This window comes from Centrocercus urophasianus, unplaced genomic scaffold, assembly GCF_019232065.1.
Source record: "Centrocercus urophasianus isolate 14NV4802_14NV808 unplaced genomic scaffold, USGS_Curo_1.0 seq_9, whole genome shotgun sequence".
In the NCBI taxonomy this organism is placed as follows: domain Eukaryota; kingdom Metazoa; phylum Chordata; class Aves; order Galliformes; family Phasianidae; genus Centrocercus; species Centrocercus urophasianus.
The window spans coordinates 22,163,598-22,179,896 of record NW_024885532.1 but is presented as its reverse complement, the minus strand read 5'-3'; the positions used below and the strand labels follow the sequence as shown (position 1 = coordinate 22,179,896).

Sequence of the window (16,299 nt, the reverse complement as noted above, 5' to 3'; positions counted from 1 at the left end):
GTGTGCGCCTGCAGCCAATCCTGGGCTGCATTAACAAAGGGGTGGCCAGCAGGGAGAGGGAGGCGCTTGCCCCCCTCTATTTGGCTCTTGCGAGGCCCCATCTGCAGCACCGAGTCCAGGCCTGGGGCCCCCAGTACAGGAAGGACGTGGAGCTCTTGGAGCGGGTCCAGAGGAGGGCACTGAGATGATCAGAGGGATGGAGCACCTCTCCTGTGAGGAAAGATTGAGGGAACTGGGCTTGTTTAGCTTGGAGAAGAGAAGGCTCCAGGGAGACCTCATTGTGGCCTCATAGTACTTGCAGGGAGCATGTAAACAGGAGGGGAACGGCTGTTTATGAGGGTGGACAGTGATAGGACAAGGGGGAATGGTTTTAAACTGAGACGGGAGGTTTAGGTTAGATATCAGGAGGAAGTTTTTCACACAGAGGTGGTGGTGATGCACTGGAACAGGTTGCCCAAGGAGGTTGTGGATGCCCCATCCCTGGAGCCATTCAAGGCCAGGCTGGATGTGGCTCTGGGCAGCCTGGTCTGCTGGTTGGTGACCCTGCACATAGCAGGGGGTTGAAACTGGATGAGCATTGTGGTCCTTTTCAACCCAGGCCATTCTATGATGAAAATAAAGCATCATTTTTATGAAAACATTTCCGTTTTTACTGATCCATAAGGTTTTGATGAAAAGAAAACACTTGGCCAATTTGCCCGACTGCCTGAGCATACAATTAAATGTTATCCTCTTTCTTCTGTGCAGAATCTAACAACCTGTGTGTGACTAAAGTGCTACTAATATTGGTGCTTAATTTCCAATATGAATTTGTCTCCAGCTTCTGGCACTTGGTTCTCATTACGTCTTTCTATATTATGATAAAGAGCCTTTGAGTACCTGTTATTTTCTCTCTGTGAAAGCACTTTTACACAGCAATCAAGTCACTTCTCAATCATCTTTTCAATAAATGAAGCTAGCTAAAGTTCATGCATTATCTCACCATAAGGCACTTTAATAAAAAACACACCTCAATAAAGTCATGTGGCTCTTACCTGCACTAACTCAGCCTTTCAATGATAGTTCGACAACACGCAGCCCAGAAAAGAGATGAAATACTTCTGTACCAGTCTTACCAAAACCATTTAAGGGAATAAAATAACAGCTACAGGAGATGAGCTTGAAATTTATCTCGCCTGATGTTAGCCCTCTCAAGGTTATTCTGCAAACTCTGAATTCAACACAAGGAGGGAGACTTTCAGAAGACAATCAGCCCCATTTCTTTTAGGATTCAGTGAACTGCTCTGTGTTGGTGGTTCCCCCCAAGATTGATTGTTCAGGGGCTTGATGGAGTTGATTGCTTATTATAGCACCACTGCATCTATTCTGAGTCTTCCGACGCCTCATGTTTTATCTCTCTACTCTGCATTCCCCGTTCTTAGGGAATATATACATGTAATTGCTTCTGTCTTGGTTAAAATGCATTTTCTTTAAAAAGATTCTGTGAATTAAGTGATTCAGGTCATGCTATGACAGTCCTGTCACAGTTATTCACTGCCTGACCAGCACTGGTGTCAATCATGACACATCACATAAGCAGTGATTCTCACTTGCTGCTGTCTCTCTTGCTAATCCTGGAGAAAGCCCTTCAAACTACAGCCCAAGTGACTTCTTACTGATAATTACTTTCTGATAACTGTCAGCTAGCTTTTAATCTTATTTCATGCTTGCTGATTTATTTTTTTAGACAAAAATCAGAATGCCACAAGATTCTAAGTTATGTGCAATATGAGATATTAAGCAGGCTGCAAACATGTTGTTACTTTATCAAGCATATTTGCAATCCCCCAAATAACAAGTTGGGTTTGTTTGACTAGAAAACCTTTCCATAAAGCCACATTTGCTAGTAGCCATCACATTTCTGTTCACTTCTGCCCATTGAACTCCGTGACTATTTTTCCATTAGTTTGTATGGCACAAGGTTACTCATCCGAACCACTCAGCCCAGCTGTCTGAACACTGACACTATCGATCTCTGCACAAAACCCTTACTGAATTTTGAAACTGATCTTCTGTTTTAAGAATCAGTATCAGTGAATTTAAAAAGTTCCCCATAACAACTAGTTAGGAAATAAAGAAGGTTGCTGGAACCTACCAGTTAAGCATGATTATCCTTACTAGTATCTCTTGATATAATTCTTCAATAATATCCCCTTCTAATTACCAGTGACCTGGACTTGGTTTTTGATGATCCCAAGTGTTGGATTCCCAGTACCAGGCTGACAGCAGTGTCTGAGAAGACCTTACAGCTAACCTAGCCTGGTGTCAAGTCCCATTCGCTACCCAAAGCTGTGGTTCGTGTTCCATTTTCCCTGGACTCTCCTGGGATTTTAAGTCATGCAGAGAGGCCATCAGAATACATCTGTGTGCGAGATGCGTGCAAACTTCCAAATGCAAGAATGCAAGGAAACAGTTCTTACTCTCTTCACAGCCTAATTAGCCTTAAATCACTGAGCAATGCTTGCTATCTTCAGAAACCTGAATCTCTTCTCACCTGTTGCAGGGCCAGAGCTGCAATGAAAAGACATCCAAAGTGTCACGTCTCCCTTTACACTTCCATAGTACAGTCACATCAACCTAGAACCCAAAGGAGGAATAAGGCATGAAAGCAGAAATTCCCTATTAAAAAAAACCTACTTAAAATAAACCAGCCAGTACAGCACGAATGAGCCAGTACCTGAAGATCAGCTAAGACCAGTGATTAGATGGGAAAAATGATGTCTCCCCAGGTGTCTGACACCATCAGTGACCACAAACAGGGTCAGCACAGCACCAGATAGGCTGCTCTACATGATCCTTATACGCAGCATCAGCCACCAGATGCACTCACGCCTCTACCTGTGCATCCCTATGCTAGTCCATAAGGAAATTTCAGCTGCTGACTCCTTCAAAGAAATGACAGGGAGATGTTGGTTCCAGCTTCAAATTCTGCTGATGATCAGCATCAAAAAGCAGTTAAAATGCTTAAGGCAGTCTTAGTAAACAGGCACTGGGGAAATTTACTGGAACTGTGCAGAAGATGTTTTGATAGATTTTTTTTTTTTTGAGAGAGAAGGAGACAAGGAGCCACAGAGAAAAACAGACTGGCCCGGAGATTTTAATGTGTTCATTTCCTAGTCTGTCTGCACTGCACCTAGCTCTAAGTTCCAGCACCTAGACCTTGTCAGACCAGTGACTGCTAAGTTGAAGAGCTGCATATAAAAATTTCCTGCCCACCCAGGCACTTACGTATTTTCCACCTCCATTAAGCTTAACAGGCCATGTTTTCTCAAATCTTCTAGTAGGCTTATTTTTCAGTTTCTTAACTGGTCTGAGAAAGTTGAGCTCACTCATATCTCTTCCTTGATGATACACGGGGCAGGAACCAGAGCTTGCTGCACACTGCCCACAGTGATGACCTCACTTCAGTTGATCATGATGCATTCAGTACACACGGGACAATACCACAGTCCTTCTCCTTCCACAAACACATAGACATGCCCTGACTACACTGTATTTCTTTTCATAAAGGATGTAAGGCACTAGAACAGGATGATAAGAAGCAAGTAGATGTGGCACTTAAGAGACATGGATTTAGGGCATGGTGGTGATGGGTTGACAGTTGGACTATATGCTCTTAGAGGTATTTTCCAACCTTACTGATTCTATGATTCCTAAGCATATAAACTTTATATTTAGCCATATTAAAATATTGTCTTTGCCAAGTACACAAACGATTATCTGTCAGAAATTACAGAATCACAGAATCACCAAGGTTGGAAAAGACCCACAGGATCACCCAGTCCAACCATCCACCCATCACCAACAGTTCTCACTAAGCCATGTCCCTCAACACAAAATCCAAACGTTCCTTGAACACCTCCAGGGTCGGTGACTCCACCACCTCCCTGGGCAGCCCATTCAGTGCCTGGCCACTCTTTCAGAGAAGTAGCATTTCCTAACGTCCAGCCTAAATCTCCCCTGGCACAGCTTGAAGCCATTCCCTCTGGTCCTATCACCAGTTACACGAGAGAAGAAGCCGACCCCCAGCTCACTACAACCTCCCTTCAGCTAGTTATAGAGAGCCATAAGGCCTCCCCTGAGCCTCCTCTTCTCCAAATGTGTCTCCTTGTCTACTACACTTTCAGTCTGTATCATCTCCAGACTTCAGCAGTAACTATCTCCTTGATCACTGCTCGAGAACCAAGAACCAAATCACATTAATGTATAGGTGATAAGCCTCTGCTTAATATTTACTGGCTTGAAACCTGGCAGACAATTTTTGTATTTTATATAGTTTCATAATCTATATAATTTGCATTTTGACAAGCAGTATCTACTTAGAGGTGAAAAGAAAAAAGCATCATCTCCTTTGCTGAGCAAATTACAACCAAAAACAGGAAAAAACATTTGGCCAGTCTATTTTGCCTACACTCACATAGATGAGCACCATATCTTTCTCCCTTAATTTTGAACTGATTGATTTCCAAGTCAGATGTTTATTATTTTTCATACAGTCAATTAATTTTGTTTGGGTCATACAATTTACCTTTTGAATGCTGGCATAGCATTTGCTTCTTCAGTCTTGCAGCGCTCAAAAGTTAATGAAAAATATCAACAGTAAGTGCTAGTAAAATTTCATAGACAAAACTCTTGAATGTTCAGACTTTCTTACTTGAAGTTCTTCACTTTTAATTAGTGTGCAGAGCTTGTCTTCAGTAGCCATTAATGAACATCTTGCAAATATTTATTGGGATGAGAGTGGCTATGCTACTATTACTGTGAGACAGTAACTACGGAATGGTTTAATTGTCCCAACAACCTGGCCAGCTTTCTGTGTTACAACATTAAATGCCTAATGCATTTCCTCAATAACCCAAACAGATTTTATTAGTGTGGCTTCCTAACATGTTTCAAAAATTCTCCACCTCTTTTAGCTGTAGATTTCCCCTGTTATCATTCTGTACTGAAATAAAATTAGCTGCTTTCTGTAATCCAAGACAATTTCACTGATAACAGAATCTCAGTCAAGCTGATGCTGTTCAGATGTGTAAGATGAAGCCTTGGTAAAGCACTGGTTTTCCAGTGATGTGCTCCAGGACCAGATCCTCAGCTCTGAGGCATGCTCAAGCTCCACCAGGTGCTGCTTCCTGATCAGCAATCAGAAAAAAGATGGAGGCTGAAGAAGAGGAAGGTTTTTTTCCACAAAGAAGCACATCAGTCAGAATGAGGGATAGCTCCCCAGTTCCATTATCCTCAGCTCTGCTTCCCTTGTAGCTGACAGATTCCAGAACTGCATTTTTACCATCTCTAGAACAGTGTCTGAGAAGAAACTGGATAATTGTAGGGTGACAGTGCCACCCAACTGATCAGTTCCAGCGACCAAGTGACACACTAGCAGCCTGGAAAGCAATGGTTACTTCAGGACTTCTAGCTACCAACATCAGCAAGCACAATTCAGTTGTACAGCGCACAAACAGAGGCAGTTCACCTGTGGCATGGGACAGCATTCAGCACTAAGTTGTTCAGTCCCAGTGGGAAGCAGAAAGGACTGACAGGACTGAGTGCAGTTCCCGCCACTCCCAGTACATCACACAGACTCTGTGAGCAGAAAACTAGGTGAAGTCTCTAGATTTGCATGCAAGTTGCCTACCTTTGCCAAAAGGGACCTCAGGGCAATTTTCTAGAGGAAGGGAAAAGGGAATCCAGTTCTTCTGGCGTACACTGAGCTACGTGAAGCCACTGAAATATCTTCTACTTCACTAAACCTACAGGCACTGCAATAGTGCGTGCATCATCGAGTGTATGCGAAGAATGAGGACTCTTTGGAACAGACATCTTACAGTAGATCACAGGAAGAGGAGGGTTGTCACAAAGATGTGCCAGCCTCAAATTCTGTATTACAGACAACTGTCAGCTGCAGTGAAGTAAAGCTGCATGGGTCTGTCACGAGTAAAATTTTACATCAACTCTAAATGTTTCAAGCCTCAAAGGTTTAAATGCATATATTCATGATCTTCACAGTCTATTTGCCATATCAAATAGATTTTGAATATTTTATCATATGAACCACTAGAATGATTTAGTGTGATCTTTCAAAGAATATGTACTTGCTCATGGAAGTGGAAAATTTCAACTCTAAGTATCAAAATATTCAGAAGATTACGAATGTGGAAAATCAAAAGAGCCCAGATATTGTTCTGTAACTGCTGCCTCTTAAAATGTAGAGAGTTCAGCTCTCCTATCCTTTACAAACCTCAGCTTCTTGGAAATCCCTGCTTAATTCTGCCAGGACATTACTTGTTCAGCTTCAAAGTGTTTCAACAACACCATGCAAGACAAAAGCACTGCAGAAATCATTCTCCTAGGAACCACTAACACTATATTTAACACTAAATTATATACGACATAAGCACATTAGCTGACTTTTCCATCACTGGATAATAAATTTGAACAGAAGTCTCTTGCAATGACCAAAAAATAAAAAATAAAATAAAATTCAAACTGTTCCAGCCTTTCATTTTCTTGATTATTCACTCAATAATTGTGAATGGAGTTGATTTGGGAAATAAAAGTTTAAATGTTTAAAGATCAGAAAGTGGTTGAAATCTCTGACTGAACAATGCTAAACACTTCAGTGGTCCCAAAGAGTTAACATTAAAACCATGACTAATTCCTGATAAAAAAAAATCTAATGAATAATATCTGTTTAATAAACCACACGCAGCAGCAGAAAAAAATAGAGTATCAGTGGTAGGGATACCCTGGCAAGGCTGAATTTTAAAAGTGCATTTATTTCTACTAGGTTTAATTGCCAATTAATAAAATATTATAGTGATGATTCCACAGTATCAATAAACAGCCTTAGAGACAGTGAGAACAGTATGAGTAGTATCTTTAGAAACAGAACAGAAAAATTCACAAAAGGATCATCTGACTTTCTGTTGTTTATTGGGCCCAAGCAGGAGGCATTCACCTGTAGAAGTGAAAAACTCAGGTGGACAAAGATGGGCTCTGCTCCCCCCGGCCAGCCCAACATAGTGCTCACTGCTCACACTGCTCACTGCTCACTGCCCTGGATGCACGCGGTGCCTGCCACCCGCCGGTTCCTCACGGCCCCAGGAAATGTACACACAGATGTGTGAGGAGCCTTCCCCTCCCTACTTAAAGGAGAAACCTTTCCTAAAAGGAGCCCAAAAGCCAACCTCAGTGAAGCTTCACAGAGAGAAGACAGCCATTTGATTGTAGCACGCTCTGCTGCTGCTGCCGCTGCCGCTGCTCCCCCCATACACAAGTGTTGCTAAGCTGTAATGTTAGGTGATGTTCAGTATGCTGTCTGTGAGCACACTAACCCTTTGTTCCACGGGGCAGCCGTTGTTGCTATTGAAAAAGAAGGAATTATGCTACTCAGTGACTTACACACCATGCATGTGAACAGCAAACCGCTCTCCTTTCCAAAACAGTTTTTATCTATGGCACAGATAAAGCCAAACCTCATTAGGCTGCCGCAGTGCTTGTATTGGTGCGGAATGCTTCCATCAGCTGAAAATGGAAGCTTTCATCACAAAAACTCACCAGACCGACAAGTCTTCAGCATCACTTCCAAAGTAACAGTATGAAAACATCTCAGTGCCACACACACATCTTATACGTGAGGAATAACCATAACTGATACCTCTCTATGTACCACTAGGGATGCCTTCACTTTCTGTGCTGCCCTGCTGTACGAGCAGGTACCACACACCAATACCTAATACAAGGAAAATGTGAAAAAAAGCTCCAAACAAACTGAGATCCTTGCACCTTGCACCGTAAATGAAGAGGAGTGTTTAACTCCAGAAGCATTACACACAATTTGGCCAGCTGATACTACAAACACATTGCAAAGCATTAAAAACAAGGTGCCCTTTAGAAGAGCATTACTCATTTCTGCGCGGAACTCTCGAAACTCTGTAAACTTCCTAGGTGTAAGGACAGAAAGAGAAGTGGTTTTTATCCCCTCCTTCCCTCACACAGTTAAATGCAAATTCCCTCTACAGTCATATTCCTGCCATCTCCCTGCATACACAGCTGATACGCCACCTACTGCAAAACCCAGCTGACAGCCCGAGCAATGCTAGCAGCATTTCCATTCCAACATCGTGCCTGAGCTGAAGAAAGGTGCTCTTAAATAAAAATTTCTCTTTCCAAGCTGACAAGAACAAAGCAAGATCGCTGTGCCTGCTTCGATAATGGAGAGAAAATCAAACAGGAGAGCAAAGGAATCTGAAGAAAACCACAGCAACTTCGAGGGCTCTGAGCAAGACAAGGACTATAAAACGTCTCTGATTACTCTGAATGTTGGTGGCTATCTGTACATCACGCAAAAACAAACACTAACCAAGTACCCAGATTCTTTCCTCGAAGGTATCATCAACGGAAAAATAATGTGCCCGTTTGATGCAGATGGACATTACTTCATAGACAGAGATGGACTCCTGTTCAGACACATTCTGAACTTCCTACGAAATGGAGAACTTCTTCTACCGGAAGGGTTTCGAGAAAATCAACTTCTGGCACACGAAGCAGATTTCTTTCAGCTGAAGGTTTTATCGGATGCAGTGAAATCGAGGTGGGAGAAGGAGCAGCTCGCATCTCGAGAGACCACTTTCCTGGAAATAACTGACAGCCACGACCGCTCGCAGGGGCTCCGGATCTTTTGTAACGCTCCTGATTTCATTGCAAAAATAAAATCCCGAATCGTACTGGTGTCTAAAAGCAGGCTGGATGGATTTCCAGAGGAGTTTTCAGTCTCTTCGAATATAATTCAATTCAAATACTTCATAAAGTCTGAAAACGGTACGAGACTTGTGCTGAAGGAGGACAACACCTTCGTCTGCACCCTGGAAACTCTTAAGTTTGAGGCAATTATGATGGCTTTAAAATGTGGATTCAGACTGCTGACCAGCCTGGATTGTTCCAAAGGATCTATTGTTCACAGCGATGCACTTCATTTTATCAAGTAATTACAAAGGCAGAGGAAACAAGCATGCAGTCGGCAGACCTCCTTTAACGGCAGCGTCCTGGCATCACAGATCTCGTATCCAACCAGCCCCGTACCACACAGCTCGGCTGCTCATCGGTTAATGTGAGCTAATGGTATGTAAATCTCGTAACGACATCCATCTCCGGCTTATTCGAGCTGAATGAAATTTTTATTAAATTCAGGCATCAGATTTATCTGCTAACCACTGTAAACAGAGACCGAATGCTTTCTGGTATTTGTACTATGTTTTTCTCATGCTGTTTTTCAACCGGGAAGTCTCTCTGGATTTCTGTGTACTTGTATGACTAACACGCATACACCTAACTGCTGTGCCGAGCAGCACGGAGACTATTCTCATACAACAGGCAGGCTCACAGTATGTTCTGCTCCTCATGAATTCAGAATGGATTTTAACTGGAATAAATGTTTTTAAATGTTCCTTAGTGTTGATGCTAATTTGTTGTTACGCTGAATTCGCAAAAAGAAAAACAAAAAAACCAAACGTGGTATTGAAAGAGGGTTTTAAAATTAATCTGCTTGATTCTAAAGTTAAACAACTCTGATTTCAACTCTCTTACAAAGAAATTTACAGCTGTGCTACTACTTTAATAGCAACTGCTAAGAACATGTCAGCCAACCAATAATGCTGGGGGGTCAGTTCTATGATGGGAAATGAGTTGACTGTGCAGAGAATGTTACATTTTTCTGCATATATCTATTTATCAGATGGCTAATAAAAATGTTTGGCATAAAATTTCATGTAACAGGTTTCCAACAGTTTCGTGTAACAGGTTTCCAACCTCTTCTAATGCTGAAGTCACTACTTTCCACTAATCACTGGTGATCATAGAGACAGGCAATTAGAGCCCTGCACAACAGCTTACCAAAAGCAAGTAGTAGTATTAGTTTTGAATAGACCACCTGTTGCATTTAGGAAGCATCAATGTAAGCGATGGAATAAATACCTTCTTTCTTCTCATCTGCACAGCTTATTAAATCTTCCCATTTGTATTTTAAACTGAGTTTACAAAGCAGTCACTCCACAAAAGCCAAATGAAAAATCATCAAGCAACGCAAATGGAAGCTGCTCAAACTCTGAGTTTAAGCTTTGACCATCAGTGAACTCTACCATCACAAACAGCTCAAATGAACCCAAAACTCAAGTGAAATGCTATTAAAGAAAGCAAACCCATCCAAGTGGTTTCTTAGCTTTCCCAGAATATCTGCTTTGTACAGAAAAAAGAAAGCAAACATTAAGAATGCACAAAGAAAAAGCAGTATAATCCATGCTAAAGTGACAACTGAGGAAAACAGACAATATCTGATAGGAAGAGAACAGCGTTCTTTTGGATTTTGGAGGGAATAAATCCATCATTAGTAACAGTGACCAGGAATACAATGCCATACAACAACTCCCTCCTTACCCTCCACTGTCAAACTCTGTTCATTGTAACATACAATGGCTGCTGGTATCAGAGACCCTACAGAAGAACTCACAGAGGGAGACCAGACAGAAGTGACTGAACAATAACCTACTATGATTTTATCTAGTAGGAAAATCCACTATCTCCAGAATACCTCTTTAGAACAAACCCTCGGGCTAAAAACTTTTCTGTCCTCCCTATGCTAAAAACGTAACGATTAAAAAAGATGTGGCTTTAAGTGGAACTTTCCCAAACTGTTTAAAATTCGCATCACTGTAAATTTCAGGCATGCAAGTCTGTGTGTCCCAGAACTGACCCACGTTAGTCCAAATGCATTAACCACCCACAAAAGATATACAGTAAAATGTAATTTCTTACATACGCACCACTTTTATTCTTTTAGGCCATTTCAGCCAGCATGCTATCGCTGTGTACGTGTCCAACTCCCTCCTTCACCACCACAATTGTCAGAAATCCTCACTAATCACTAATCTTATACTTTAAACTATCACTAGAACTTCTGTGGAAAGTAAATGCAATAGCTCATCTGAAACACATTCAAATTCCTGCTGATCTGCTAGGACAAGTACTAGAAAATACCCTCACACAGAACGACTCTGTGAAACTCATTTGTAGACACACTTCTTCACACAAGCAAAAAAATAAAAGCGCTGGGACAATCTAACCAAGCTCCTTCTATAATCTGCAGGTTTTAAAGGCTGCTCTCAGTGCTGTCAAATACACAGCCTGTATAAGCACAATGTCTGGAGAATTTGCTCCTCACCCATTTTCACTTAAATGCTTTTGGTTGTAACCTTCAGTTAGAATTAATCTCTGGTTGGGATTTAAAATGCTGTTCCAGTTGAGAAGAAGAAAATAAATAAATTAATTTTGATTCCAAACCATTCATAAAAATCTGTCGTGGTTGCTTGCCTTTCATTTGGGCTCTTTGGAATTGTTAGCACCGTTGTATCAGAAACAAGCACCAGTCGCCCACCTCAGTAGAACTTCACTCATGAAAAAGAAGCAGAGTTCGATGGCTCTGCATTTACTATGGAAAGTACTTTTGTAATGTAAGCTATTCACAAGTTGGTAATCATAGGTAACGTTCAAACCACTTGAAATACTTTCTAAGAATATTTTGCAGCTATTTTTAAGAGTCTTACTGGAAAGCTTTTATTCACCAGCATTTGGTTCAGAGTACCTACACCCTCCTAATGTATGAAAACAAAAAAAGCTCTTAAAACTATTTTTGTTATTATTTTTGAAGTGAAAAATTACATAACTATGCGTACCTCTGATCAAATGTACCCACTCAGCTGTTGGAATCACAGAGCAGAAACAGAAGGAAGATGGGGATAACAAAATCATTGTCTTCCAGGTTCACACTGAACAAACCCACAAATACATCGAATTATACAGTTACCATTGCATTGTATGTTTCCTTTTTACTCCATAAATAAATTTAATAAAATGCAAATACACTTTGCATATGTTCACTCAGGTGGGTGCTTGTGTTCCTATCGCTGTGTCAGAAGATACAGCGAGTTTTTCTTTTTCTGCCTTGCCTTTACAATTGGAAATTGTATACTTAAGGATACTACAACAAAAATAAATTACAAAATCAAGTGCTTGGGTCAGAAATACTAACAGCTATTTTAACAGTACTGCTTTGAATATAATTTACATGCAAGTACTTCTATTCCTCTTTCACTAAGAGCTACTTATCAGTACTAAAACCTACAAGAATCATGAAAGAAATGTGTGGATTTTCAAAAGTAGGAGTAAAAAGTAACTTCCTCTTCCCCTAGGGGGCACTTTGCCTGCTCTTGCTCTATGTCAACTCCACTTGCCTCTGTTTTTTGGGCAAGAAAAAGGGCCATCCAGCAAACAACTCAGTAGCGAAGGAGGGAGCTGAAGACAGGACTGACCAACACGCATTGCAGAAAGAATATTCTGGCCCCTGTAAACTCACTGAATGACTGTTCATTTAGTATATATATATATTGATCAAATCACCCATTGTACTGCTTCCTCCCACACTTGCATATGCCTATTTTCCATCAGCTAAGGAGAAAGCAAAGGCAGTTTTATCACACTTGGCACTATGCTGTTATAGTTATCACCAATTGAGTTTATTTCTGTACAGGACAAAACCTAAGAGTGGCTGCATTACGTCAGACTAAGGTCTGTCTTTCCCAGTATCCTGTGGTGACTGTGAACTCTATTTCCATCCCTCAGTCCTTCATATCTTTTGGCAGGATCACCATTACTGATCCTCTGTACATCCTTCCCTACCTTGTTTTCCCCCCAGTATCACACAGCTACTTTTCATTTTTCTCTTAAGCCACTCACCCCCTTCATTAGAGAGGCTGTGGGGCTTTGTTAGGGGTGAGCATCAGCCTGACTGTAAGAGGAGAAATCAGTAAAGAATATAGGAAATAATATAGGAAGCAGACAAACATCTATGATGCTCCCCTGAAGTACTCCCTTAGACTCCAATCACTTACTACCAATGATCTCTAGAGCCAAAGGTGGCTTCGAGAGGTGGTCTCAATGCTAGGAAATAGGGCCCTGCATCAAGGTCTAATTACAGTTCTCATCTCAGTCATTACTGCCTACCCACTGATCAGTGTTCAGCATCCTGATTGCACTACTGACATTTTCACATACTTACGCCATATTTTTAACTGTATCTTCGCATTCATACTTACTAGGACTGTGTAAGTGACAATTGGCTACTTCTTTTCTAAGGCAGTTAATACTTATTTAGACCTTAAAGGGAAAAACATTACATTATTTGCAGCAATCAGTGACACTGTAATTTTCACTTGCTTCTTACAAGCATTGCAAGGCTGCCATTCAATGAGACAGGAAGGTCTGAAGAAACGTAAGCTCTCTAGCTCTCTCCCCATTAGCATACAGGCAGAATAAGGGCATGCAATGAATATAACAATTTAACAATGGAAGTGCCTCATTCATTACTTTATTTGTATAGAAAGGTCACAGTGCCCTAATTCTGTCAACTAATGAATCAGGATGAGTGATGGGGGCACGAGCCAAGTTGGGTCTATGACAAAATAAATATTATTTTCTTAGACTAGATTAATTCATCTTTGCTAGACAGCTATTATCCAACCTCAGTCTTGTCTCCTGTCTTAACATGTGGCAGAAGTTCTTAGACTGACAGGAAAATGACTACTAGTTAACAAAATACAAGCATTTGCACACGAACAGACAGGTTTGCATACTTCATTCAGTTGAAACAAAGCCATCATTAAAGTACAACGAATTTAAGATCAGAAAATATGATGGCTTCCAATTAATTTTGAAATTGCTGTTCTGGAAGCGCTATGCAAGGGTAGATCACACAGAGCGCTTTCTCTAAACGCTGCCTTCATAAATCATCATTCAAAGTAAAATGCCAGAAAATAAGAAACGCTGCAAGAACTCAAGACCGTAGGAGGGAGATGTACGATGGCACCAGAGCAAGCATTCTGAAAGAAATTGCATAATAATCTGCAGAACCAGACAGTTGATTTCTCTTCCTAAAAATGTGTGTAGTAGGAGTGCCACAGCTAAAGCAACAGTCTCCAAAAAAACTGTTTCTATCTGCACTGGTAACAGCTTAACATCATTGCCATTATCATATAGCACCACATTTGTTCATTTTAAGCTTCTGGAAAGAATACTGCCCTGCTGCTTCAGAAAGAAAAATGTTCAAGAAACTGGTACAAGAATTATACCCGTAAACATCAGCTACTCATTTAAAACATTATTACATGATGGTGTGCAAGTTCAACACGGTTAAGGTTTGAAAAGCAAGTAATTAGAAGATGATTTTAAAAACCAAGTTGTTCTAAAGGTCTGTAAAGTTCTGACAGTGCTAAAAATAAGTAGGTATTGCCTTGACTGGTGTTAAATAATCTGGGGAGACATTACACAGGTTAGTGGAAAAGAGACCAACTACACCAAGGAAAAGAGAAGTGAGATTTTAAAACCCAAGGCTGCTTCCTAGGGAAAACTCCAGCTCCAGGAAAACAGGGATCCAAGAGGCTTGCTAGTGCTTGTAGTGCCAGGCTGTCTGAGCAAAGAGGAGGGGGTGGTGCAGTGAGCCAGCAGTGAGCCAGCCCGCAATCCCTGAGCACCAAGGATGAGCAGGGCAGAAGGACTTTGTGAGAGTGACGGTAACCTGGGGGCCTTGGGTTGATGATGAGGCACAGCTGCACAGAGTGTAACAGTGAGATTGGACAACACAAGTTTACGGCCTAATTATCTCTGAAGTACTGCTACCACAACCAACTTTTGGTTTTTGATAAGTCATGTTTCAGAAAGACTTTTTTTTTTTTTTTTCTGCAGCAGCAGCAGCAGTAGAAATAAGAGGAAAGATTCAATTTTTTTACTTGTTAACAGAAAAACATCAAGCTATAAGCTACTCCTGCAGCTCCACAGCAAGCTGCTTGCTAATTCAAAGGAAGTTCTTGATTTTGTACCATAGTGAACAGATGAATAAAAAAAAGAACAGGTCAGACGTGGGTACAGACTTTCTCACTTAGAAAGAAAAAATTAAGCAAACAAACTAGCAATGAACAGCCTAAGCATCAAAAAACATAAACAGAATATGCAACTGTACCACCAAACCCAGTCATTTTCTGCTTCTCTACTACGTAAGTAAAGCCTTCAGCAAGTACTTGGGATAAAGAAGCATATTTTCTCAATGCTGAAACTGGTAATCTCATAAAAAAAAAACCAAAGCTCCTGCAAATCAGGCAGGTCAAAATCACCTAAAGAGAGAAAAGGGTACTCTCAGCTTCCTAGCTTTCCCAGGGCTAACTCCACATCTCAGGCATTGCCAGTTCTTGTGCTATTTCCTACAGATTTTCTAAAACAAATAGAAACTCATATTCTTTCCCTACAGTTCAGAAATCTAACATATAGACTTCTTTATGCCTTCTTATACAATAATAAAAATCTATCCCTCTAATACTTTCTGCCGTGCACAATGATGATTTCTGGCTTGCACACAGATTACAGTGCAGAAATCCCAAAGACAACCTGCATGAGTAAGACAATATGCTGTAGCACAGCTACACACTGTTCCTGCTCCTGTTGGCAAGAAGCTGGGGCTGGAAAAGCCTTAGAGTCCAAGGAGAGCACCAAATGAGCTCTGATAGACTGTTTCCAGACTCAGGCATACAGAAAGCTGAGGTCCTACTGCACGACAGCCTCCAGTACTCTCGCATCCAATTGTAACTAAGGCAGAGGTAAATAACTACAGACAACCTTAGAACTGCTCCTGGCTTTGCCCTCAGAAGTCACTCCCACATTCAGTAGCTTCAAGTGGTTAAGGCTACCAAGCTATGTGAAGCTTCTTCATCCTCACTATAAAATGGAGTAGTAATTTGTGGTAAGTGAAGAGGGAAAATAAAAAAAAACAACCAACAAAGAACTTATCACAAGCACGTTGTTTAAAAATGCAGGCAGATGGCTTACCATATAACTAGACATGCTCCAAAAGAAATGCCTCCTATTTATTCCCATGGAAACTACAACAGCTACAATGAACATAACATTATTTGATAGAATAAATTCTCAGCTACAAAACACTATTTTGTGACACAGTACCTAATGTTAGCTAGGCACATCTCCATAAACATTCAGCACGCACTGATGAATGTCAGTGGGAGCTATTTTCTCTGCATGGAGGAATTCACTGACACACTTTTGTTTCATATGCACTTCCATATCAGATGCCATTTTGTCAGACTGCCTCTCTGCTGCCATCCGTCACATGGCAACAATCTGTAACAGAATATTGGCAGGAAGGTTCAA

The 16,299-nt window shown here is 41.0% G+C and overlaps 2 protein-coding genes across 2 annotated transcripts in view; one reads left to right on the top strand and one right to left on the bottom strand.

The window, feature by feature from the left end:
- Nucleotides 1-16,299, bottom strand: part of GTF2F2 (general transcription factor IIF subunit 2) — a 91,871-nt gene that overhangs the window by 53,600 nt on the left and 21,972 nt on the right. The gene's annotated exons all lie outside the window — the stretch shown is intronic.
- On the top strand, nt 8,167-9,051 carry KCTD4 (potassium channel tetramerization domain containing 4). Its single transcript, XM_042838765.1, has one exon. The coding sequence runs from the start codon at nt 8,250-8,252 to the stop codon at nt 9,021-9,023; it is 774 nt and encodes a 257-aa protein (XP_042694699.1). The 5' UTR covers nt 8,167-8,249; the 3' UTR covers nt 9,024-9,051.

Coding starts and splice junctions, on each gene's coding strand:
- KCTD4 (XM_042838765.1), top strand. CDS start 8,250: ATGGAGAGAAAATCAAACAGGAGAGCAAAGGAATCTGAAGAAAACCAC.